At 35.3% G+C, this 25,269-nt stretch overlaps 1 protein-coding gene across 2 annotated transcripts in view; it reads right to left on the bottom strand.

Moving 5' to 3' along the window:
- The window catches only part of CNTLN (centlein), a 310,623-nt gene that overhangs the window by 196,391 nt on the left and 88,963 nt on the right, over positions 1 to 25,269 (bottom strand). For both annotated transcript variants that reach the window (XM_045470092.1, XM_045470093.1), the window contains exons 4-5: positions 9,408 to 9,542; positions 8,618 to 8,797 (exon numbers count right to left, since the gene is read on the bottom strand). In XM_045470092.1, the coding sequence (XP_045326048.1) occupies positions 8,618 to 8,797; positions 9,408 to 9,542 (315 nt within the window). The remainder of the gene's footprint in view (positions 1 to 8,617; positions 8,798 to 9,407; positions 9,543 to 25,269) is intronic.

Below are 25,269 nucleotides of genomic sequence, written 5' to 3'. Positions count from 1 at the left end.
ACTTCAGCTCAGGTCATGATTTCGTGGTTTGCAAGTTCGAACCCTGCATTGGGCTCTGTGCTGACAGTTTGGACCCTGGAATCTGCTTCAGATTTTGTGTCTCCCTCTCTCTGACCCTCCCCCACTCATGCTCTGTCTCTCTCTTTCAAAAATAAATAATCATAAAAATTTTTTTTTAATTAAAAAAAAATGAAGGTGATGAGTGACATCAAGAAAATGGCAGAGTAGGCAGCTCCAAGCACTCTTGCCCTGGCAGAAATATGAAAAAACAAGCAGAAACTCTCAGAACTAATGTTAGAAAAATAACATTCAAATATTTACAGCAACCAAAAAAACGCTGAGCCAAAAATAAAAGCAACTTAAAAATAGGACAAAAGATTTATGGAGTTTTCATTTGCCCTTCTCCACACTGTCTCCAATAAGTTGACCACTTTAAAGCCTGGGAATCTTAAAGCAGTTATATTCTTAGAATGACAGTAGCCCATGTTCCGAGTAGGAGATACTGGTCCTTGGTTCAGAAGGAAGCAGAACAGACTTCACTAGCAAATTACTATGTGTATCTAATTTATCTGAGGGCTACCTGAAGGAATGATGCAAAGTGATTATGTCTTGCTTAACCTACCAGGTAACACAGACTGAAAAATAGGATATGGCTCAAATATACCACAAGGTAAACTAACAAAACACAGATGTGTACAGTAAAAGATTATTGGTTCAGATACACAACAGAATGCCCAAGGCATGGAAGCAAAAGCTGTGGGAGATTCTTTGAGACATTAAGACATTCAAAAATACCCATTCATCTTGGAAAGTTTAGAAAACCACACATAGGCTCAGAGAAAGATGCATGCTCAGAAAATACATGAAAAGACAGAAAAGTCTTTGATTAAGACCCAAAGTTTCACCCTGGGCTGACCTCTGAGCTCAGTGCAATGGATAAGTATTGAAAGACTTTCTCAGTATGGAGTCAATACAAAGACTGGGAGAGGGATTTGTTTTGTGGCTGTGGCTGTGTGTACTGTGTTTGTTTGGGTTTTTCCTATTCCTTGTGTTCTGTTTGTTTTGGCTCCTGGCGTCAAGGAAACCCGTGACACCACATGAGGTGAACAAAAGCTTAAGGATAGAAACCTCAGTGAGCTTACACAACAAGGAACAGACTCTTAGAAATACAGACTTGAAGATTACCTAAATAACCTTTGACAGTTAAAAAAGCAAAACACTTCAATAAGGGATAGAATCTGGCTTCCAGAGTTACCACATTATCATACTCAAATGTTCCACTTTCAACAACAACAAAACATCACAAGACATACAAGAAAAACGAGGTAAGTATGGCCTAAACAAAGGAACATATAAATTAACACAAACCATTCCTGAGGAACCCCAGATATCAGATTTACAAGGCAAAAACTTTAAAATGTCTTAAATATACTAAGGAAAAAAACATGAAAAAAAAATCTACAGTAAACCAGGAAAACAATGTATAAACCAAAAGAATATCAGTAAAGAAAAAATTATTAAAAGGAAGTAAACATAAATGCTGGAGTGAAAAAGTAAAATAACAAAAATGAATCATTCTCCAGAGTGCCCAACAACAGACACAGAGCAGGTTGAAGAAAGAATCAGCAAATTAGATGATGAAACAAGGACAATTATTGAATCTGAGCAGCAGAAAGAACATGAAGAACAGAGAACAGAACCTATGAAAACTGTGGACACCATTAACAAGAAAGACATACACATTATGGGAGTCTCAGAAAGCGAAGAGACAAGACGAAGCAGAAATAACATGTGAAGAAAAAATGGCCATAAACTTCCCAATTTTGATGAAATACATGCATCACAAATCCAAAGGCCAGCCACAACAAACTCCAAGAATGATCAAGAGAAAAGAGACCCACACTGAGATAAATTATTATCAATCTTTTGGAATTCAGCTCCCCAAAAAAGAATCTTGAAAGTAAGAGAGAGTGGCTTGTCACATTTTAGAGATCCTTTTTTTAAACGTTTACTTATGCATTTTTGAGCGAGTGAGCGAGAGAGAGAGAGCACAAGCAGGGAAGGGACAGAGAGAGTGGGGGAGACACAGAATCCAACGCAGACTCCAGGGTCTGAGCTGTCAGGACAGAGCCGAAAACAGAGCTCAAACTCAAGAACTGCGAGATCATGACGAGAGCTGAAGTCAGATGCTTAACCGACTAAGCCACCCAGGTGCCCCAAAAAAGACTCACTTTAAATAAGTCAGTCAGAGAAAGATAAATGTCATACAATTTCACTCAAATGTAAAATTTAAGGGACAAAAACATGAACAAGGGGAAAAAAAAAGACAAAACAACCAGACACTTTTGGAGAACAAATTGATGGTGACCATAGATGGGGATGGGTGAAACGGGTGAAGGGATTAAGAGTATACTTATTATGATGAGCACTGAGTAATGTACAGAATTTCTGAATCACTATATTGTACATGTCAAACTAATACAATACTGGACGTTAATTATACTGGAATTGAAAAAAAAGAGAGACACTGATTTCAGATACAAAGACACAAATAGACTGAAAATGAAAGAATGGAAAAGATATTCTCTGAAAATAATAACCGAAAAGAGCTGGAACAGATAAAATAACACCAAACAAAATATACTTTATGTCAAAAACTGTCACAAAAGGGAAAAGAGAGCTTATATATTGATTAAAGAGTCAATTCATCAAGAAGATATAATAACTATAAATGTACACGTACCAAACAACCAAGCCCTTAAATATATAAACAATTATAGAATTGAAGGGAGAAATACAGTTTTACAATAATAGCTGAAGAATTCAATACTCCACTTTAAATAATGAATACAACATTTAGACAGAAGGTCAACAAGGATGAAGAGGGCTGAAGAACACTATAAACTAAGTAGTCCTAATAGATGTATATGGAATACTTTACTCCAAAATAGCAGATTATATATTTTTCTCAAGTACACATGGAATATCTGCCATATCAGGCCAAATGTTAGGACATAAAACAATGCTTAATCAATTTAAAAACATTACAATTATACAAAGTACCTTGTCCAACCATAGCGGATTGGAGTTAAAAGTCACTAAAAGAAGAAAAACCAAAAGAAAAATTTAATATTAGACAAACTAATCATAAACAACAAATAGGTGAAAGAAGAGATCACAGGAGAATTAGAAAATATTCAGAGATGAATGAAAACAACGCATAAATACTAATAATTACAAGATGCAGCAAAGGTAGTACTGGGGGAAGTTTATAGCTATAAATGCCAACATTAAAAAAGAAAACATACCTCAAATTAAGAATCTAATTTTACACCTTGAAGAAATAGGAAACAAATTAAAATAGCAAAGTAAAACCAAAGAGAATAGAAAGGAAATGATAAAGATTAATATGGAAAGTTTTTAAAAAGGGGCTAGCAAAACAATAATCAATTAAAGCAAAATTTGACTCTTTGTAAATAGCAACAAAATTAACAAACCTTTAGGGGAGCCTGGGTGGCTCAGTCCGTTAAGCATCCAACTTGGGCTCAAGTCATGATCTTACGGTTCAGTTCATGAATTTGAGCCCTGCATGGGGCTCTGTGCTGACAGCTCAGAGCCTGGAGCCTGTTTCAGATTCTGTGTCTCCCTCTCTCTCTGCCCCTCCCCCACTCTGTCTCTCTCTCAAAAATAAACATTAAAAAAAATTAACAAACCTTTAGTTAGAATGACAAAGAAAAAAGAGAAAAGGTGTAAGTAACTAAAATCAAAAATGAAAGTAAGGACACTAGTACAGAAATAAAAAAAGGATTATTAGAGAATACTGTAAGCAATTGTACATCAGCAAATTAGATAACCTATGTACGTAGAAAGACACAGATCACCTAAACTAACTCAAGAAGAAATAGAAAATCTCAACAGGCCTATGATAACTGAAAACGTTTATTAATCAGTTATCAAAACTACCCAAAATAAAAAATTCTAGTACCAGATGGCTTTAACTGGTGAACCAAATATTTTTTTTTAAATGAATACCCATTCTTTTCGAACTCTTCCAAAACATATGAGAAAATATTTTCTTATTTATTCTACAAGGCCAGTAGATGCCAAAGATCTGACTTGATACCAAAGTCAGATAAAGGCAAAAATATCCCAGCAATGCAAAGTTGGTTTAACATCCAAAATTCAAGTAATATATCATACCAACAGAATAAAAAACAAAAACCACAATATTATTTCAATAGATAACAGAAAAAGCATTCACCAGAATCCAACACCTCTTTGTGATAAAAGACAAAAACATTCAACAACTACAAACCAAAAGAAAACTTCCTCAATCTGATAAAGTTTATCAACAAAACTTCAGAGCAAACATCAATTATCATACTTAAGGGCGAAAGAGTGGTTCCTTTACCAATGAGATATGGAACAAGACATAGATGTCTACTCTTTTTTTCTATTCAACTTTATATGAGAGATTCTAGCAGGGTAATGAATGGGCAATAAAATGAGATAAAAGGCACCAGATTGGAAAAGAAGAAGTAAAATTATCTCTGCTTATAAATGACATAATCTTACATATAGAAAACCCCGAAGAATCAACCTATCAAGCAGGGTGGCAGGATATAAGATCACTATATAAAATTAATTACAGATCTCTACAGTAGGAATAAACCACCCAAAAAGGAAATGAAGAAACAGTTCCACTTAAAATAGCATAAAAATTAATTAAATTTTTAGGAATATATGTACCCTTGAAGTGCAAAATTATACTCTGAAAACCACAAAACATTATTGAAAAAAATTAAAGTAGACCTAAAATAATGAAACACCCCACACTGATTGATTAGAAGATAAAGTATCCTAAGATAGTGGTATTTGCCAAATTGATCTTCTAATTCAATGCAATCTCTATCAAAATAAACCCAGCTTGCTTTTCTTGTAAGAATGGAAAAGATGTTTCTAAAATCCATATGGAAATGCAAGAGACCCAGAATAGCTAATATTGAAAAAAGAAGAAAAAATTTGGATGAGACACATATCCCAATTGCAAAATCTATTACAAATCTATAATAATCAATAGTGTAGCATAGACATGAGGATAAATGTATAAATCAAAGGAACAGAATTGAGGTGTAAGAAAAATCCTTCTATTTACAGTCCCATGATACTCAATAAAGATGCCCAAACAGATGCAGTGAGGGGAAGACTAGGTTTTTTTCAACAAATGGTACTGGGATAACTGAATAACAAAAGAATGAAGTTGGATTCCTATCAAACATCACATTCAAAAACGAACTCAAAATGGATCAAAGAACTAAATGCAAGATATAAAACTATAAAACTCGAAGAAGAAAACATAGGTTTCCATCTTCTTGATCTTAGACTAGGCAATGATTTCTCACCAAAGCATGGGTAACAACAAAAAAAAAAGGGTAGATAAATATCATCAAAATGTAAAACATTTATGCTTAAAAACACCATTAATAAAGGAAAAACACCACCAAGAATTAAAGAAAATAGTTTCAAAATATACAGCCAAAAAAGAGACTTGTATCCAGAAGTATACACAAAAGAGATTTGTATGCAGAATATATACGCATTTCTTCAAAAACAGACAAATAGCCAATACCACATCCAAAGATGCTCAACATCATTAGCCATCAGGGAAACGTAAATGAAAAGCACAATGAGATATCACTTAACATCCACAGAAATGACTATAATCAAAAAGACAGGCAATAACAAGTATTGATGAGCACAAAAAGAAATCAGAACACTCATACATTGCTGTTCACAATGTAAAGTGGTGCACCTGTTTTTGAAAACAGTCCTCAAAAACTTAAGTTCCTCAAAAACTTAAAAGCAGTTACAATATGACCCAGTATTCTCACTCTTTGGTATGTACCTAAGAGAAAGAAAAATACATGTATGTATACATGAAATCCTGTACACAAATAGTCATAGCAGCATTATTTAGAACACAAATGTCCATCTACTAATGGTATAGAAATAAAATGTAGGATATCTATGTAATGGAATATTATTCAACAAAGAAAGGAATGTGGTACTGATAAACATGCTACAACATGGATAAACAATGAAAACATTATTCTAAGTAGAAGAACTCAGTCACAAAAGACACTATGATTTCATTTATATGAAATTTTAGAACAGAAAATATATTGAGAAAGAAAGCAGCTTACTGGCTATCATGGGTTTCAGAGAAAAGGGGGTAAATTCAGAGTGATTGCTAAAGCCTACAGGGTTTCTTTAAGAAATGATGAAAATGTTCTAAAAGTAGTTGTGATAATAGTTGCACAACTCTGCACAAACTAAAAACTACTGCACTTGGACTGTGAACTTTAAATGGATTAAATGTGAATGATATGCCAATCAATATTTTAGAAAGGAAAGAAATACTCAAAGTGTTCTTAATGTGCAATGTAATTATGTAACTTAGAAAAATCTAGAAAATGTACAAATTTTTAGAATAAGGTAATTTGAAAAAAAATTGTTGAAAAGAAGGTTAAGATAAAATAAATCAGTAACAGTCTTGTCTTCCCAAAATAATCAGTTAAAATATAATTTAAAATATTACTTACCCTTATACAATTTGACAATATTAGTAGTTATTAATAAATTGAATAACAGTGGACAGTGCCATTTTAAGAATGTAACATCTTATTCCACATACATGAATGTTAGGGTCACAATTCTCCCAAGATTAATTCATAAATTAAGTGTGATTCCAATCTACTTCCTAACAGAATTTTTCAGTAAAACTAATAAAATCATTCTTAAATATTATAAGACCGTGAAGAAGCACATACAGGGCTTGGGACTTACAAAAATAAGAATAAAGAAGACGACTTCCCTGCCAAATAATGAGTCAAATTACAAAACCACAATATCTAAAACCATGAGAATAATAAGATTTCCAGAAACAAACCAATACACACATGGAAACTTTGAGATATGAGAGAGATTGAATCACAAATCAATTAACTATTAAATAAATGGTGTGAAACAACATATCCCAAAATAAATTCTAAGTAGATTACAGACTTTAGGGTAGGGAAAGGTTTAGCATCTAATATTCCTAATGCAAAAACATTAGAGAATATTAAATAAGAAAATAATAAAATAGACTCTTCCAAATTCACAAACTTTTCAAAGTCCAATTCACCTTTTTTAAGAGTAATGGAACAGAAAGTATTTGTAATATATATATATTTGTATATATATATTGTATACATACAATATACAATATATTTGTATATATATTTGTATATATATTTGTATATATTTGTATATATATTTGTATATATATATTGTATATATACAATATACAAATGTACAAATATATATTTGTTATATATATATATATATATATAAAAGTATTACTATCCAGAGTAAATAAAAAATGTCTACAAGTTAATAAGACCAAACCTACAATTAAAAAAAAAAAAAGTCACAGAACCAAAATTCACAGCCAATCACAGAATGAACTATTTAAGTGGAAAACAGTCATCAATGATTCGAAGAGTATCATCAAATAATCATGTACCCATGAATTTAACACAAGGAAGTGCCACTTACCCTTATCGCACTACCACACAGCTTAAAGGATGCAGGGAAGCAGAAACTGATATAAAAATTGAGAAAGAAAATGCGCCAGAATTTAATTTTCTCAATGGCTCAGTCATTCCCTGATGGTACACTAATAGATTTAATGTGTTTTCTTAAATATGTGCAACAAATTGATTCACACACTCAGAAATAGACATCCCTTCACCTCTAAAATAATCACACACACATATCCATACTTAGTATGCTTTAATAGCCATATATATGTATATATGTATGTGTATGTGTGCTTATGTTATATATTCTTTTTATGTGTGCATACATAGAGGCACTATCATATTTACTAGCATGAAAATTTGTTTCTAGCCTTTTCAATAAAGTCTATGAGAAACCTGAAATTTGATGGGAAAAAAATTAACAAAAATATTCTCAAAACAAAGAGAAAGCCACAAAAAAGTACTATTTTGAAAAATACTGATGAAAAAAGATATCAGACTATTATGAAGATTGACTGTACCTTTCATCTTCTATGAAAATAAAATTTTACTATGAATAAGGCCCTTTTAAGTCAAAGGAAAGCATCATCCTTAAAACACACATGAGTATTTTTCAACTGTTTTATGCTTTTTTCACATTTTATTTTTTAAAAGACCTGGAAAATACATTCTTAAAACTCTATTGTAATGAATTCTAGCTATATTTACAAATTTAAGCTCTAGCTGAAAAATGTCAAACCTCATGATTCTAAATATGTTTTTCCAAAACATGTTTTATTTCAAAATGCTATAGCCTTTATTTTTTAATGATTACATTTTAGATAACTATTTGAAGTCAGTTTCCTGCTTTGCAACATCAATTTTTAAAAAGCTGTGGGTCTTAAGTGAAGGAATATAAATTAATGCTGGTCCCCACTGGTGGATTTGAATATATAACTTGTTATTTAAAGAAAATCACATGTAATAAACTTCCTATAAGAAGTTAGATCCAAAATAACGGCATTATTCTTATTCCCTCCATTCTCATTGCCTACCTTTATTTTTGCATCAATGCTATATTTTTCTTTTCTCCAATGTGCTTCTTGCTTCCTCAGTTTCTCCAGGTCATTTAGCAGGTCAGCGCAGCGGGTACTTAATTTCTCATTTTCCTCCTCCAGAGTTTTTATAACCAGTCTGTTTTGCTCTTCCTTATTCTGTACACACTCCTTAGTGTCCTGTAGAACAGTACCACAAGGGCCGATAAACAAAACAAAACAAACAACAACAAAAAAAGGTGAGAACTAATCAGCAAATATAAACTGTGCAGTTTTACCCTCACAGCAGCTTCTTCTATATTTGATGGCCAAGGTCACCTGTATACTTTTATTGGCCTCTTTTCATGCAGGTGGATGGGTCATATTTTTTCACTGGATGACAGCTTTGATGAGTACACATTTGCAAAGAGCCCATTAATTGATCAAGCTGCCTTTGATGCTGTCCCCAGCTATTTTTGAGACCCACACAGACATATCCTCCCAGACCTGGGTTTTATCAATTAATAATGCCAGTCCCATCAGAATCTAATTACAAGAAGCCACATATTCACACTCCTACTTTCTTAGCTCCATTTCCATCATTAACTATTTATCTGAAAGTTATAAAGCTTGGAGTCTTATCTTTAAAGCATCTTTCTCAGTTTTTGCATGTGAGAAAACTGTATGGTACAGCAGGGCCTAAGGCAATTTTTCCTCCAAGCTTGTCACTTTCTGTGCCACAAAGGCTGACAAAGCTTAAAGTAGGACTTCAAAGTAAGAGTACTGTAAAACTATGTAGAAGCCAACACACCTTAGCTTCCTGACTTTTATCTTTAAATTTCTTCTGCAAGTCGCTGAATTCTTTCCTTAAGAAAACGTTTTCTTCATCAACTGCAATCTTCCGTTTTACAAGGTCATTTATTTCCTTTTTTAGTCCTGTTTCTCTCTACGGAAAAAAAATCACAATTATTGGTGAGTTGGTACTTCCAAGAAAAAATTATTTTATTTACAAAGTTTTAGATTTTGACTGATAATATTAGGACTAACTAGCTTTCATAATAATGCCTACTTTCACAATTCTTATTTCTGGTGACATGCCCATCAATATTCAAATTTATTAGTTTAAGATGAAGGACACATACAAACTGGATACCAAATGTTAAGCCACAGTCAGAAAGTAAATTTTTGGGATTTAGATGCAAAACAGAAGGAAAACAAAATTTTATGAAACATTCCAATCAAAGAAAATGTGTATGCAACTAAGATAATTACCCTCTTATTTGAGTATGATTTCGAAGAAAACATTTTTTAAAGAAACAATTACAGATTTGTGAAGGCATAAATAATTTTCAAGACTGAAAAATGGCAAGTCTGTTTTCGTACCAAAGATATCTTGCTGTGTAGGAAAAAAACTCAGAATATTCAAACTGCCATAATTTTTAACTGAATGTCCTTTTTACCTGCCAGAGATACCTAAATAACACGTAATCACAGGATGTGTCCATGACTCAATTCTTAATTTCCCTCTTACTTCTACAGTTTTCCTCTCAGAAAATTTACCCACTCTTGGCTTTTTGTCTCATCTCTGTCTGAGAGAATAACTAATCTACAATGCAGCTTTGACTCTCTCCCAATCACTAATGCCACATTTGCAACTTTTTATATAATACCTCCACTTGGATTATCTGTTGGAACCTTAAACTAACATGGTAAAACTGAAATCCATATCCTTATACTATCTCTTTCTATACTTCTTCAACCTTCGTCAAGCCAACTTTTGTTCATTTTTTTCAACTAACATTTATTAAGCATCCATTACATGCTTATACACTTTTTGAAAACCTCCAGGTCATTCTTAACAGTACCTTTTCCCAAAGCCCCGTCTGCCTATCAACCAAGAAGACACATCAAGATACAACATGCTGTTCTGTTATTAACTGGTATGCTCACTAGAAACCCCTGACCTTCATTCCATCTCTTATCTATCACTGATGTTCATCTGATCCTTAAATACCAATTTATTTTGTACTCCCATATTTGCTCCTTATTAAATATGCTCCAAATGACATGAGGATGAACTGAAACTTAGGGTGAGGTTCAGGGATGGGATGAAAAATGGGGTAAGTCTTAGGAATGAAGTGAGGGTATCTACTATATTCCAATTTTTTAAGCTGTAATGTATATTTTAAATACTGGATACATACAAAAATAATCTGTGATAAATATATATAAAGGTATTAAGAGCAGAGTAAAAAGAGCAGCCTTGTATCCACAACCACTCAATTAAGACACACAACTCTACCATTGCCTTTGAAGTCCTCTGTAGGTCCCCTGATCCTCTGACATTTCTATAGCCTTCAGGGCAAAGCACTGTCTTACAATTTTGGTTTTTATCCTTGTCTGGCCTTTCTTTATAGTTTGGAGACATAAATATCCCTATTTGATATATTACACAGTTTACCTTACTTTTGAACTTTATACAAATTAAATCATACTACACATATTCTGTGATTTGCTATTTTTTGCTCAACATATGTTCCCAAATTCATCCATATTGATAGGTGTAGCTGCAATTCAATTACCTTGGTGTGTAGTATTATTCTATTATATAAATATACTATAATATATTTATCTATCTCTTGTCAGCGTATATTTCAGCTGCTTCCCATTTTGGGAAAAGGGGTATACAAACAATGCTGCTATAAACACTCTTAAACATGTCTCCTGATACAGATGAGCAAGAATTTCTCCCAAGCAGTATTTTTCAAACTACAGATTGCAATCGAGTAATGGGTCATTAAATCAATTTAGTCATCACAATCAGCATTTTTAAAAACTGGAATAGAATACAATAGAAAATATCAAAAATGTAAGCATAAATTCTTAGCAAAAAAACTATGCCAAAGGAATAGAATTATGAAAGAAGCAGACACATTAAATTGCTCTCAAATTTTTTGTTTTTGATTTGTTTTATTTAAATATTATGAAATTCATATTTGATACATACTTTATTATATTTTACCTTTATTACACATAGTAAGAACTATTATTATATGAAATTTTTATTTCATTGTGGGTGCACTGGGGTCATTAGGGAAAATGTATTTTTTTCAGTGTAGGGGTCATATTAATAAAAGTTTGAAAAACATTGCTTAAGAATATATTTGGGGGTAAAACTGCTAAGTCATAGGCTACAAGCACTTCAAGTGTTCTCTAAGTTCCACAGCTACACCAACACTTGACTCTCAGGCATGGTATTTTTTACAAATCCAGTAGGTATACATGGCTCCTCAACATAGTTTTAATTTTTGTTTCCCATTTGAATTGTTCGGGCATATCAAGGTGTGCCTGACATCAATCAAACAGCTTAAAAATAGATGCATAAATGTGGCCCATCCACAACTCATAGCCCATTTTTCTGTTCTCATCTAAATGTTACCTCCTTCAAGATTCAATTTCCACCTCTCTCCATGAAGGCTTCCCCAAATGTTACAGTAATTTCTGCCTTTTCTAGATTTCTGTCTTACCCATATTATTAATTTGACACATTACACACTATCTATGTACTCATGTTTTCCAAAACAGATTAGTAAATGTTTATGAATGACATTGACATAGAATGAAAAATTCAATCATGTGAACACTAAGATTGTTTACAGGCTATCTAGAGACCTCTCCTTTGAAAAGAGAACTGACAAAACTTGAGCATCTTCATCTATTCTGGAAATTATTTAGACTTTAGGAAGGAAAGAACCCTGAAGCAAATGATTTAAGTTTTAGAAGGGTTTGTCCATTCATGTCAGCTAACCTTAACAGGAACTGACAACTTAAACACCACCAGCAAGCCCTTTCATAACAATTATTTAATAATTTGAATTCTGGCATTTGAGTGAATTTAACAATCAACAAGGACAAATATAGACTTAATTTTTAAATAAAGAAGTATAATGCACTGAGAAATTAGTTAACCCAAACTATCAATATTCTTATAGTTTGATAAATCTGATATTATGTTAAATAATCATGAAAGTAATAATTAAGACAAAGATGCACTCCCAATAAAAGACAACCGATAAATCAAACCTTTCAAGAACTATGAAATTTTGTATAACGCAAAATATTTTCCTAATAAAATATGCTCTTCGAGATCTACTTTAAATAATGAAATCACAGGTATATATAGCTACAGTTCATTTTAAAATTTAGCTTAATGAAACTTTTCAACAAACTTCTCTGGATAGAGTACATTTTGAATGGTATGGCTTGAGTTAATATTAAACTAGCAAATAGAACGCTGAGGAACCATAAACCATAAAGGGTGACAAGAGAAAATATGTCTGGAACAAATAATTTATTATGGATAAGACATGAAATGAATAATTCACATCACGGTCAAGAGAAGTCTATGGAGTAAGATGAGGATGATAAAGAGTATGACGCAGAAAAAAGGGGAAAGGAGGGGCAGCAGCATAAGACCTAAAATTCTATCGAGCAATACTTCAGCATAGTTAATGTATTATTTATATGACCTACTTTCAAGTAGGCATGAAAGTTTTAATAAAAAACACAAGTTATGAAGCCATAACAACTAAAACAACGGTAAAGTGAGAAAAAGGAAAAGGTAAGAGATCTAACTGTAACTGAGAACCAAAACTTATTTCTGAGCTTCCTATAAGGTAAAAGAAAAAAAAAAAAAAGGGTGGGGGCAGGGATATAACGTTAAAGAACAATCATCATCTAATCAAATACAATACACTAGGCTGTTAGTAGAGTTATCTAATGTAATACTAGAAGGGGAATTTATTACATGATTTATTTTATAACTATTTGTGACAAAGCTAAGGCAGTATCTTATCAAAAAAGTTACAGGCAATGTTTTACACTATCATCAATAAAATATAAGTTATAATATTAGATTGCACTCTTATGAAAGTTTTTTCTGCAACCTGCTAAAAAATTGTGTGTGTGAGTATGTGTGTGTGTGTGCGGCATGCACATAACTTCCTAGAAATTTGACTGGATACCTAAGTAAGACTTAAATAAGCTACAGGAATTGTTATTTTTTTAAGTTTATTTATTTATTTTGAGAGAGAGAGAGAGAGAGAATGCACATGTGCTCTGCAAGGAGCAGAGGGACAGAGAATTCCAAACAGGCTCCATGCTGTCAGCACAGAGCCTGATGCAGGGCTTGAACTCATAAACTGTGAGATCATGACCTAAGCCAAAATCAAGAGTCAGACTCTTAAGTGACTGAGCCACCCAAGTACCCCTGGAATTGTCATCCTTAAGTGTTAACCCTATTCCACAGGCTGTAAGTCTTAAAAATTAAGAGCTACTTAATAAAAACACAATGGAGAAACTTCCAGGTTCCACTCAAGCATGTAAGGCACTTGGAAGTCATCTCTCCTGATTACACAACATGGAAAAAGTTGAACTAATTAAAACTCAAAAACTCTTTTTGGATCTACCAGAGAATTGGGGACATAGAGCAAACTGCCGTTCCAAAAACTAGAGATACAGACAGATATATAAAGAGAATGGCAATATACCAGAGCAGGAGCCCAGGAGCAGTAAAATCCATGGAAACCACTACCAGGGTAGAAAAATCTAATCTGGGGGCGCCTGGGTGGCGCAGTCGGTTAAGCGTCCGACTTCAGCCAGGTCACGATCTCGCGGTCCGTGAGTTCGAGCCCCGCGTCGGGCTCTGGGCTGATGGCTCAGAGCCTGGAGCCTGTTTCCGATTCTGTGTCTCCCTCTCTCTCTGCCCCTCCCCCGTTCATGCTCTGTCTCTCTCTGTCCCAAAAATAAATAAACGTTGAAAAAAAAAAAAAAAAAAGAAAGAAAAATCTAATCTGTAATTAACAGATTGCTGGAGGATCAAAGTAGACAAGTTTTAACAGTTAAAAAGCCCAAAAAAGCCCAATTTTAGGTGACTTTCACCAGAGCCAAATCAACCTGGCTAAAGGGAAATACCTAACTCCAACACCCTCTAGCCTTCCTATTAATCCAAGGGAGGGGGGAGAAACAGAAGCACTTGTGAAGGTCACATTGTAGGGACACAAGCTCACTAAAAGATTGAAACCTAATCAGAGTACAGAATACTTCATCTCCCCCTGACACTGGACCACCATACCAATAGGGCTTCTGTATAACAAGGGAACACAATGGAAAAAAAACTGTGCATCTCAGACAGTACTTAAGAAGCTTGTAGAAAAACCCAAAAAAAAAGACAACAAAACAAAGTTTAGCCTCTGAAACATACAACTACAGCAAACGGTAAACACAGCCTAAGCCCTAGCCAGATAAACAGAAAACCTCACAGTAAAGGCCTATCCACCTCACTACTTTTTACCCATTTAGTTAGTTTTAAGTGTCAACTTGCATATGCCATAGTACCCATGGTATCTAGTTTTTTTTTAATTTCTTTTTAATGTTTATTTTTATTTTTGAGAAAGAGAGAGAGAGAGAGAGTGCAAGCAGGGGAGGGTTAGAGGGGGAGACACAGAATTGGAAGCAGGCTCCAGGCTCTTGGCTGTCAGCACAGAGCCCAACACAGGGTTCGAACCCATGAACTGTGAGATCCTGACCTGAGCTGAAGTCAAAAGCCCAATCAACTGAGCCACCCAGGCTCCCCATGGTATCAAGTTTTTGATAAAACACAAGTCTAGATGTTGCTGTGAACATATTTTTCAGGTATGATTAATATTTAAATCAGTGACTTTGAGTTAAGCAGATAACCTCTCCATAATGTGCCTGGGCTTCATCAGGTCAACTGAAGATGATAAAACAAAGGGCTATAGTTTTCTGAGGAAGAAGGAATTCTGCCTCCAGAATGCTTTCTGATTGAGTTGCACAATCAACTCTTCCTGGGTCTCCACCCTGCCAGCCAGTCTTGCATAAATCAGACTTGCCAGCCCCAAATTGCATGAGCCAATGCCTTCAAATCAATCTCTCTTTCTAGAAAGACAGATATAGGTAGATACATACACACATGCATATACCTCTATCACTTCTGCTTCTCTGAAGAACCCTGACTAATACAGAATTTGGCCCCATTTAGGACTTCAGTCTTAAAATTACAAAGACATGGATACTGTCAGCAACCTGAATGAGCTTAGAAGCAGATTTTTCCCAAATCAAGCCTCCAGATAAGAGCAAGCCGAAAGGAAACCGAGTACAACCATGAGATACTGAACAGACAATCTAGCTATGTCCAGACTCTTTTTTTTTTTTTTGCTTTTAAAGTGAGAACATTTTATTTTTTTAGCCTGATGCTTTTATTTATTTTTTGATTTTTATATTAAATATAATTTATGTCAAATTGGTTTCCATATAACACCCAGTGCTCATCCCAACAGGTGCCCTCCTCAATGCCCATCACCCACTTTCCCTTCTCCCCGCCCCCATCAACCGTCAGTTTGTTCTCAGTATTTAAGAGTCTTATGGTTTGCCTCCCTCCCTCTCTGCAACTTTTTCCCCCCTTCCCCTCCCCCTGGTCTTCCGTTAAGTTTCTCAGGATCCACATATGAGTGAAAACATATGGTATCTGTCTTTCTCTGCCTGACTGATTTCACTTAGCATAACACTCTCCAGTTCCATCCATGTTGCTACAAATGGCCAGATTTCATTCTTTCTCATTGCCAAGCAGTATTCCATTGTATATATAAATCACATCTTCTTTATCCATTCGTCAGTTGATGCACATTTAGGCTCTTTCCATACTTTGGCTATTCTTGAAAGTGCTGCTATAAACATTGGGGTACAAGTGCCCCTATGCATCAGCACTCCTGTATCCCTTGGGTAAATTCCTAGCAGTGCTATGGCTGGGCCATAGGGCAGATCTATTTTTTAATTGTTTGAGGAACCTCCACACTGTTTTCCAGTGTGGCTGCACCAGTTTGCATTCCCACCAACAGTGCAAGAGGGTTCCTGTTTCTCCACATCCTCGCCAGCATCTATAGTCTCCTGATTTGTTCATTTTAGCCACTCTTCCTGGCACAAGGTGGTATCTCAGTGTGGTTTTGATTTGTATTTCCCTGATGAGGAGTGACATTGAACATCTTTTCATGTGTCTGCTGGCTATCTGGATGTCTTCTTTAGAGAAGTGTCTATTCATGTCTTCTGCCCATTTCTTCACTGGATTATTTGTTTTTCAGGTGTGGAGTTTGGTGAGTTCTTTATAGATTTTGGATACTAGCCCTTTGTCCGATATGTCATTTGCAAATATCTTTTCCCATTCCGTCGGTTGCCTTTTAGTTTTGCTGATTGTTTCCTTTGCTGTGCAGAAGCTTTTTATCTTGATGAGGTCCCAATAGTTCATTTTTGCTTTTTAATTCTCTTGCCTTTGGGGATGTGTTAAGTAAGAAATTGCTGCGGCTGAGGTCAGAGAGGTTTTTTCCTGCTTTCTCCTCTAGGGTTTTGATTGTTTCCTGTCTCACATTCAGGTCCTTCATCCATTTTGAGTTTATTTTTGTGAATGGTGTAAGAAAGTGGCCTAGTTTCATTCTTCTGTATGTTGCTGTCCAGTTCTCCCAGCACTATTTGTTAAAGAGACTATCTTTTTTCCATTGGATATTCTTTCCTGCTTTGTCAAAGACTAGTTGGCCATACTTTTGTGGGTCCAATTCTGGGGTTTCTATTCTATGCCATTGGTCTATGTGTCTGTTTTTGTGTCTGTAATCATACTGTCTTGATGATGACAGCTTTGTAGTAGAGGCTAAAGCCTGGGATTATGATACCTCCCGCTTTGGTCTTCTTCTTCAAAATTACTTTGGCTATTCGGGGTCTTTTGTGGTTCCATACAAATTTTAGGATTGCTTGTCCTAGCTTTGAGAGGAATGCTGGTGCAATTTTGATTGGGATTGCATTGAATGTGTAGATAGCTTTGGGTAGTATTGACATTTTAACAATATTTATTCTTCCAATCCATGAGCATGGAATGTTTTTCCATTTCTTTGTATCTTCTTCAATTTCCTTCATAAGCTTTCTATAGTTTTCAACATACAGGTCTTTTACTCTCTGCAAGTTCACTTTAAAATTCAGGGAAAAAAACACGTGAATAAATAAAAATATACAAATTTTCTTATCTTATCTTACAGTGTGCAGTTGAGGTGTATTATATAGATTTTTCAGAATATGTTAGAATTAAGAAGTATATCTTTAAATATAAAGTAATAAACTTAGTCATGAAAAGAACTGATATAGACTCTAAACCTCCCAAACTATCAACACAAAAATGCATGCACACACATACCCACAAACATACACAAATGAAAAATACAGCAAATGTAAAAAGCTAAGAAAACATTAAAAGCAGAAAGCATAAGTTTAGTCATAGAACAATGACCAAATAAGTATGTTATATCAAGAAATGCAGGGGCGCCTGGGTGGCGCAGTCGGTTAAGCGTCCGACTTCAGCCAGGTCACGATCTCGCGGTCCGTGAGTTCGAGCCCCGCGTCGGGCTCTGGGCTGATGGCTCAGAGCCTGGAGCCTGTTTCCGATTCTGTGTCTCCCTCTCTCTCTGCCCCTCCCCCGTTCATACTCTGTCTCTCTCTGTCCCAAAAATAAATAAATGTTGAAAAAAAAAAAAAAAAAAAAAGAAATGCAGATGGGATAAACCTACCTTGAAAAAAGTAAAGATGTGGGTACCTGGGTGGCTCAGTTGATTAAGTGCCTGACTCTTGATTTTGGCTTGGGTCATAATCTCACGGTTTGCAATATTGAGCCCCATGTCAGGCTCCATGCTGACAGCGCAGAGCCTGCTTGGGATTCTCTCTCTCTCTCTCTCTCTCTCTCTCTCTCTCTCCCATGCATGGGTGCATGGACTCTTTCTCCCCCCATCTTGCTCAAAGATAAATAAATAAACTTAAAAAAAAAAAAGGTAAAGATGTATATAGATTGAGTCAAAACTCACTTCCAGGGAATATGGTAATATAGGAGAATCCTACGCTCACCTTGTCCCACAAATACAATTAGATAACATCCATATCAATGTAAATAACCCAGAAAATAACCTGAAGATTGGCAGAACAGACTTTCCACAGCTAAATTCAGAGAAGAGGTTACATTTAAGAGGGTAGGAAGGGCAGAGATGTGGTTGGGAGCTAAAAGGACCAAGAGGGTTGTAAGTGGGAGGGACAGACTCTGCAGTATTGGAGAGACCAAACAAACGGAACCTCATACCAGGTGCAGGGAACCTACACGGGGAAGACAATCCCTGTAACATTTGGCTTCAAAAAACAGAGGGGCATAATTTCATGAGTTCTTACAATCAGTGGGGCTTAACACCTGGAACTTTAAAAACCATCAGGCTTGGCTCTAAGAGAGCCAAGAGGGCAAGAGGAAACTGATTCCCCACCTTAGAGACAGCACAACAAAGAGGCCCGCAGAGATACAGCCCAGAAGCAGCACTTGAAAAATGTCTGGGGTATTTGGGAAAAGATTTCTTTACTAATCTCAGAGGCTGTGCTGGAGGGGCAGAGATCTTTGGGAGACTTCTCCAGGAACAAAGAAGTTAGCTGGTGCCATTTCTCTCTCCACCAGCCTAGAGATACAGAAACCTGCTGGAATCAGTGTTGCCCCAAAACTCTCCACCTAGATTGCTAACAGCACACATCTCCCTCGCTACTCACCCCCCCCAACCATGATTTTGTGGATCTACACCCTCCAACCGTGGCAGGCATTCTGGGCAGCTGTGGGTCCCCTCCTCCAATGGACATGTTTGGACCTTGCTGGCACTCTGTGTGCCCTGCCCCCACATTCTCCTATGGACTCAACCCCTCTAATCCTACAGCCATTTTCTAAAGCAGCTCCAGGTCCCCTTGCACAGCAGACCTGTACAAACCTTGCTAACACTGTGCTCCCTGCCCCCTTGTTCTCCTGCAGACCTGTCCCTTCCAATACATCCTTAGCAGGAGCCTATCAAAAGCAGTATCACAAGCCTACCAATGTGTCAGTAGACTGAATAGGAGCCAGTACCACTCCAAAGTTACTACTGTTCCAAGGAGAGGGGAAGAACCACACACACCAGGGGCTGGAGCCCCAGCAGTGGATTGGGAGAAGATAATCTGGTTTGACTGCAGGTCCTCAGCAGTGAAAGCTTCTCAGGGAACAATATAGGGAAAGCAATCTGAGTTCAGTGCTACTACATCTCTGGCAAATGCCTAGTATGACTCAACTCAAGCCCAAGGTGTCCCCAAGACTGGCTCAACAACAACACAGGGACCAAATCCTGCCAACAACAGGCAAAGAGAACCACGGCAGACAACTGGACTGAAAGGCAAAAGAGGCTCAGCCACAACAGTAGGACACAAGCACCACACATAAGAGACTCCTTTGAAGAGCCAGGTTCTTGTGACCAGGGGACAATGCACTGCAGGGCACTACGAGACTTCTTTATAAGGCCACTACTTCAAGAGCAAGAAATGTAGCTGACTTTCTTAATACATACAAACAGACACAGAGAGATAGACAAAATGAGGAGACAGAGGAATATGTCCCAGATAAAAGAATAGGACAAAATCACAGCAAAAAACCTAAATGAAATGGAGATGAGTGATATGCCTGATAGAGAATTTAAAGTAATGATCATAAAGATATTCAATGGACTTGAAAAAAGAGTGGGAGTGGAGGACCTCAGTGAGACCTTTAAGAAAGAGACAAACAACATAAAAAAGAACCGAACAGAGAAGAAGAACTCAATAACTAAAATTAAAAATACACTAGATGGTATAAACAGGAGACTAGAGGAAGAAGATGAACAAATCAGAGATCTGGAGGAAAGAGTAATGGATAGTAATGAAGCTGAACAGTAGAGAGAGCAAAAAATAATAATACAATGCTGAGGGAACTCAGCAACTCCATCAAGTGTAATAACACTACTATTATAGGGATCCTAGAAGAAGAGAGAAAAAAGGGGACAGAATTTTTATTTGAAGAAATAACAGCTCAAAGCTGCCCAAATCTGGGGAAGGAAACAGAGATCCAGACCCATGAGGCACAGAGAGCCCCCAACAAAATCAACTCAACGAGGTCCACACAATGACATGTAATAATAAAAATGGCAAAAAGTAATGATAGAGAATTTTAAAAGCGGCAAGTGAAAACAGTTAATACAAGGGAAACCCCATAAGGCTATCAGCTGATTTTAGCAGAAACTTTTCAGGTCAGAAGGGAGTGGCATGATATATTCAAAGTGCTGAAAGAAAAAAACCTGCAGCCATAAATATTCTATCTAGAAATCTATCATTCAGAACAGAAGGAGAGACCAAGAGCTTCCAGGACAAAAAATGTTAAAAGAATTCATCACCACGAAACCAGCCTGTAAGAAATGTTAAAGGGGACTCACTGAATGGTAAGGAAAGGCCATAGCTAGGAGTAAGAAAAGTAGGATGCACAAAAGCAATAAAAATGAGTACATCTGTAAAATTCAGTCAAGGGATTCACAAAATAAAAGGATGTGAAGTATGACACAATGTACCTAAAATTTGGCAGGAGAGAGAAGAAACAAATGAGTTCAAACATAAGTGACAATCAATATAATATAAACTGCTATATGCACAAAATGTTATATACCTAATGGTATTAGGTATATAACCTAAGGGTAACCACAAATCAAACACCATAACAAATATGAAAAAAATGCAGAGAAAGGAATCCAAGTATATCACCAAAGAAAGCCAGCAAATTGTGAGAGAAAAGAGCAAGAGAAGAATAGAAAAGAACTACAAAACAACCATAAAGCAAGTAACAAAATAGCAATAAGTACACACCTATCAATAATTACTCTGAATGTAAATTAACTAAACACTCTAATCAAAAGACATAGGATGACAGACTGGATAAAAAAGCAAGACCCACCCATAGGCTGCCGATAGGAGACTCATTTCAGAACTGAAGACACATGTAGATTGAAAGTAAAGACACGGAAAAACAAGTATCATGTAAATGGAATTGAAAAGAAAGTTGGGTAGCAATACTTACATTGAACAAAATAGACTTTAAAACAAAGAATGTAGTAAGAGACAAACAAGAACACTATATAATCATAAAGGACACAACCCAACAAGAATATATAACATTTGTAAATATTTATGCACACAACATGGAATCAGCCAAACACATAAAGCTGCTAATAACAACAAACATAAAGGAAATAATCAATAGTAATACAATAATAATAGGGGACTTTAGCACCCCACTTACATCGATGGATAGATCATCCAAACAAAATCAACCAGAGGGATCTAACATACATTCAAAACATTCTAGCCTAAAACAACACAATACACACCATTTTCAAATGCACATGGGAAATTCTCCAGAACAGATCACATATTAGGCCACAAATCAAGTCTCAACAAATTCAAAGAATCGAAGTCATACCATGCATCTTTTCTGACGACAATGCTATGAAACAAGAAAAGAACCTTAAGAAAAAAATCTGGAAAGGGGTGTCTTCATGGATCAGTTGGTTAACCATTCAACTTTGGTTCCGGTCATGATGTCAAGGTTTGTGAGTTCGAGCCCTGCGTCTTGCTCTGTGCTGACAGCTCGAAGCCTGGAGCCTGCTTCAGATTCTATGTCTCCCTCTCTCTCTGCCCCTACCCCAATCACATTGTGTCTCTCTCTCTCTAAAATAAATAAACATTAAAAAAAAGAAAAAATCTGGAAACATAAGTACATGAAAGTTACATAACATGCTACTAAACAGTGAATGGGTCAACCAAGAATTCAAAGAGGAAATCAAAAACTACATGATGATAAATGAAAATGAAAACACAACCATCCAAAATCTTTGGGATGTAGCAAAAGCAGTTGTAAGAGGAAAGTTCATAAGAATATAGGCTTCCATCAAGAAGCAAGAAAAATTTCAATTACAGCCTAACCTTAAACCTATAGAAGCAAGAAAAAGAAGAACAAACCCCAAAACTAGTAGAAGGGAAGAAATAATAAAGATTATAGCAGAAATATAGAAAATAAAAACTAAAAAAAGCAATAATAATAAAATAGATCAATGAAACCAGGAGTTGTTTCTTTGAAAAGATCAATAAAATTGATAAACCTTTAGCCAGACTCATCAAAAAAAATTTTTTAAGAGAGAGGACTAATAAAATCATAAATGAAAGAGGAGGAATAACAACCAACACCACAGCAATACAAAGGATTTTAAGAGAATGCCACGAAAAATTATATGCCAAGAAATTGGAAATACATTCTAGAATAAATACATTCTTAGAAACATATAACTTCCTAAAACTGACTCAGGAAGAAATAGAAAATAGACCAATTAGCTGCAAGGAAATTGAATCAGAAAACTCACAACAAACGAAAGTCCAGAACCAGAGAGCTTCACAAGTGAATTCTACCAAAATTTTAAAGAAGAATTAGTATCTATTCTTCTCAAACTAGTCCAAAAAATAGAAGAGGGATGAAGTCTTCCAAATTCATTCTAGGAGGACAGCATTACCATCATACTAAAACCATATAGACACTACAAAAAGAACTACAGGCCAATATCTCTAATGAACACAGATGCAAAAATCTGCAACAAAATATTAGCAAACGAATCCAACAATACATTTAAACAATAATTTACCATGATCAAGTGGGATTTATTCCAGGGATACAAGGGTGGCTCAATATTCACAAGTCAGTAAACATCATATTGACAAGAGAAAGAATCAAAACCATATGGTCATTTCAAAAGATGCAGAAAAAGCATTTGACAAAGTACAACATCCATTCAGAATAAACACCCTCAACAAGTAGGTTTAGAGTGAACATACCTCAACATATTAAAGGCTACATATGAAAATCCACAGCTAAACATCATATTCAGTGGTGAAAAACTAAGACCTTTTCCTCGAAGATCAGGAACAAGACAAGGATGTCTACTCTCACCACTTAATTCAACATAGTAATGGAAGTCCTAGCCATACTAATCAGACAACAATAAAAGAAGTAAACGCCATCCAACTTGGTAAGGAAGGAGTAAAACTTTCATTATTTGCAGATGACATGAAACTAATAAAAATCTGAATGACTCCACTAAAAAATTACTAGAACTGATAAATGAATTCAGTAAGGTTGCAGGATACAAAATCAATATAAAAAATCTTTTGCATTTCTATATACTAATAACGAAGAAGCAGAAAGAGAAATTAAGATAACAATCCCATTTACAATTGCACCCAAAATAAGATACCTAGGAATACACTTAACCAAAGAGGTGAATGACTGGTACTCCAAAAACTATAAAACACTGACGAAAGACAACACAGTGAAATGGAAAGACATTCCATACTCATGGACGAGAGAACATTTATTGTTAAAATATCTATACTACTCAAATTAATCTATAGATTAAATGCAATCTCTATCAAAATACCAAGAGCATTTTAACAGACTAGAACAAACAATCCTAAAATTTGTATGGAACCACAAAAGACTTGAAGAGCCACAGTAATCTTGAAAAAGAAAAACAAAACTGGAGGTATCACAACTCCAGACTTCAAGTTATATTACAAAGCTCTAGTAACCAAACCGTATGGTACCAGCACTAAATAAACACATAGATCAAAGTAACAGAAAAGAGAGACCAGAAATAAATCCACAGTTATACGGTCAATTGCAAGAATATACAATGGAAAAAGATGGTCTCTTCAACAAATGGTGTTGGAAAAACTGCACAGCTACATGCAAAAGAATGAAACTGGACCACTTTCTTACAACATACACAAAAATCACCTCAGAAAGGATTAAGGATCTAAATGTGAGACCTGAAACCATAAAATTCCTAGATGACATTATAGGCAGCAATTTCTCTGATATCAGCCATAGCAACATTTTTCTAGATATGTCTCCTGACGCAAGGGAAACAAAAGCAAAAATAAACTATTGGGACTGCATCAAAATAAAAAGCTTTGCACAGCAAAGGAAACCATCAACAAAACTAAAGGAATCTACTGAATGGAAGAAGATATTTGCAAATAACATATCTGATAGAGGGTTAGTATTCAAAACCTATAAAAACATAATGCAAACACACACACACACACACAAACACACACACACACACAATCCAATTAAAAATGGGTAGAAGACATAAAGAAACAGACATTTGTCTGAAGAAAATATACAGATGGCCAACAGACACATGTAAGATGTTCAACATCACTGACCATCAGGGAAATCCAAATCAAAATCACAATAAGATATCACCTCAAACCTATCATAATGGCTAATATCAACAAAACAAAAAATAACAAGTGCAGATGAGGATGATAAGAAAAGGGACCCCTCATGCACTGTTAGGAATATAACTCGATGCAGCCACTGTGGAAAGCAGTATGCAGATTCCTCAAAAAGTTAAAAATGAAAATACCATATGATCCAGTAATTTCACTACTGGATATTTACCCCCAAAATGAAACACTATTTTGAAAAGATAAATGAACCCCTATGTTTACTGCACCATTATTTACAATAACCAAAATATTAAAGCAATCTAAGGGTCCATGGAGAGATAAATGGAAAAAAGATGTGATATATATATATACATATACAGTGGAATATTACTCAGCAATAAAAAAGAATAAGACCTTGCCATTTGTGACATGGATGGACCTGGAGGTTATTATGCTAAATAAAATAAGTCATACAGAAAAAGACA

This window comes from Leopardus geoffroyi, chromosome D4, assembly GCF_018350155.1.
Source record: "Leopardus geoffroyi isolate Oge1 chromosome D4, O.geoffroyi_Oge1_pat1.0, whole genome shotgun sequence".
NCBI classification, from domain to species: domain Eukaryota; kingdom Metazoa; phylum Chordata; class Mammalia; order Carnivora; family Felidae; genus Leopardus; species Leopardus geoffroyi.
This window is presented reverse-complemented; position numbering and strand designations above follow the sequence as displayed.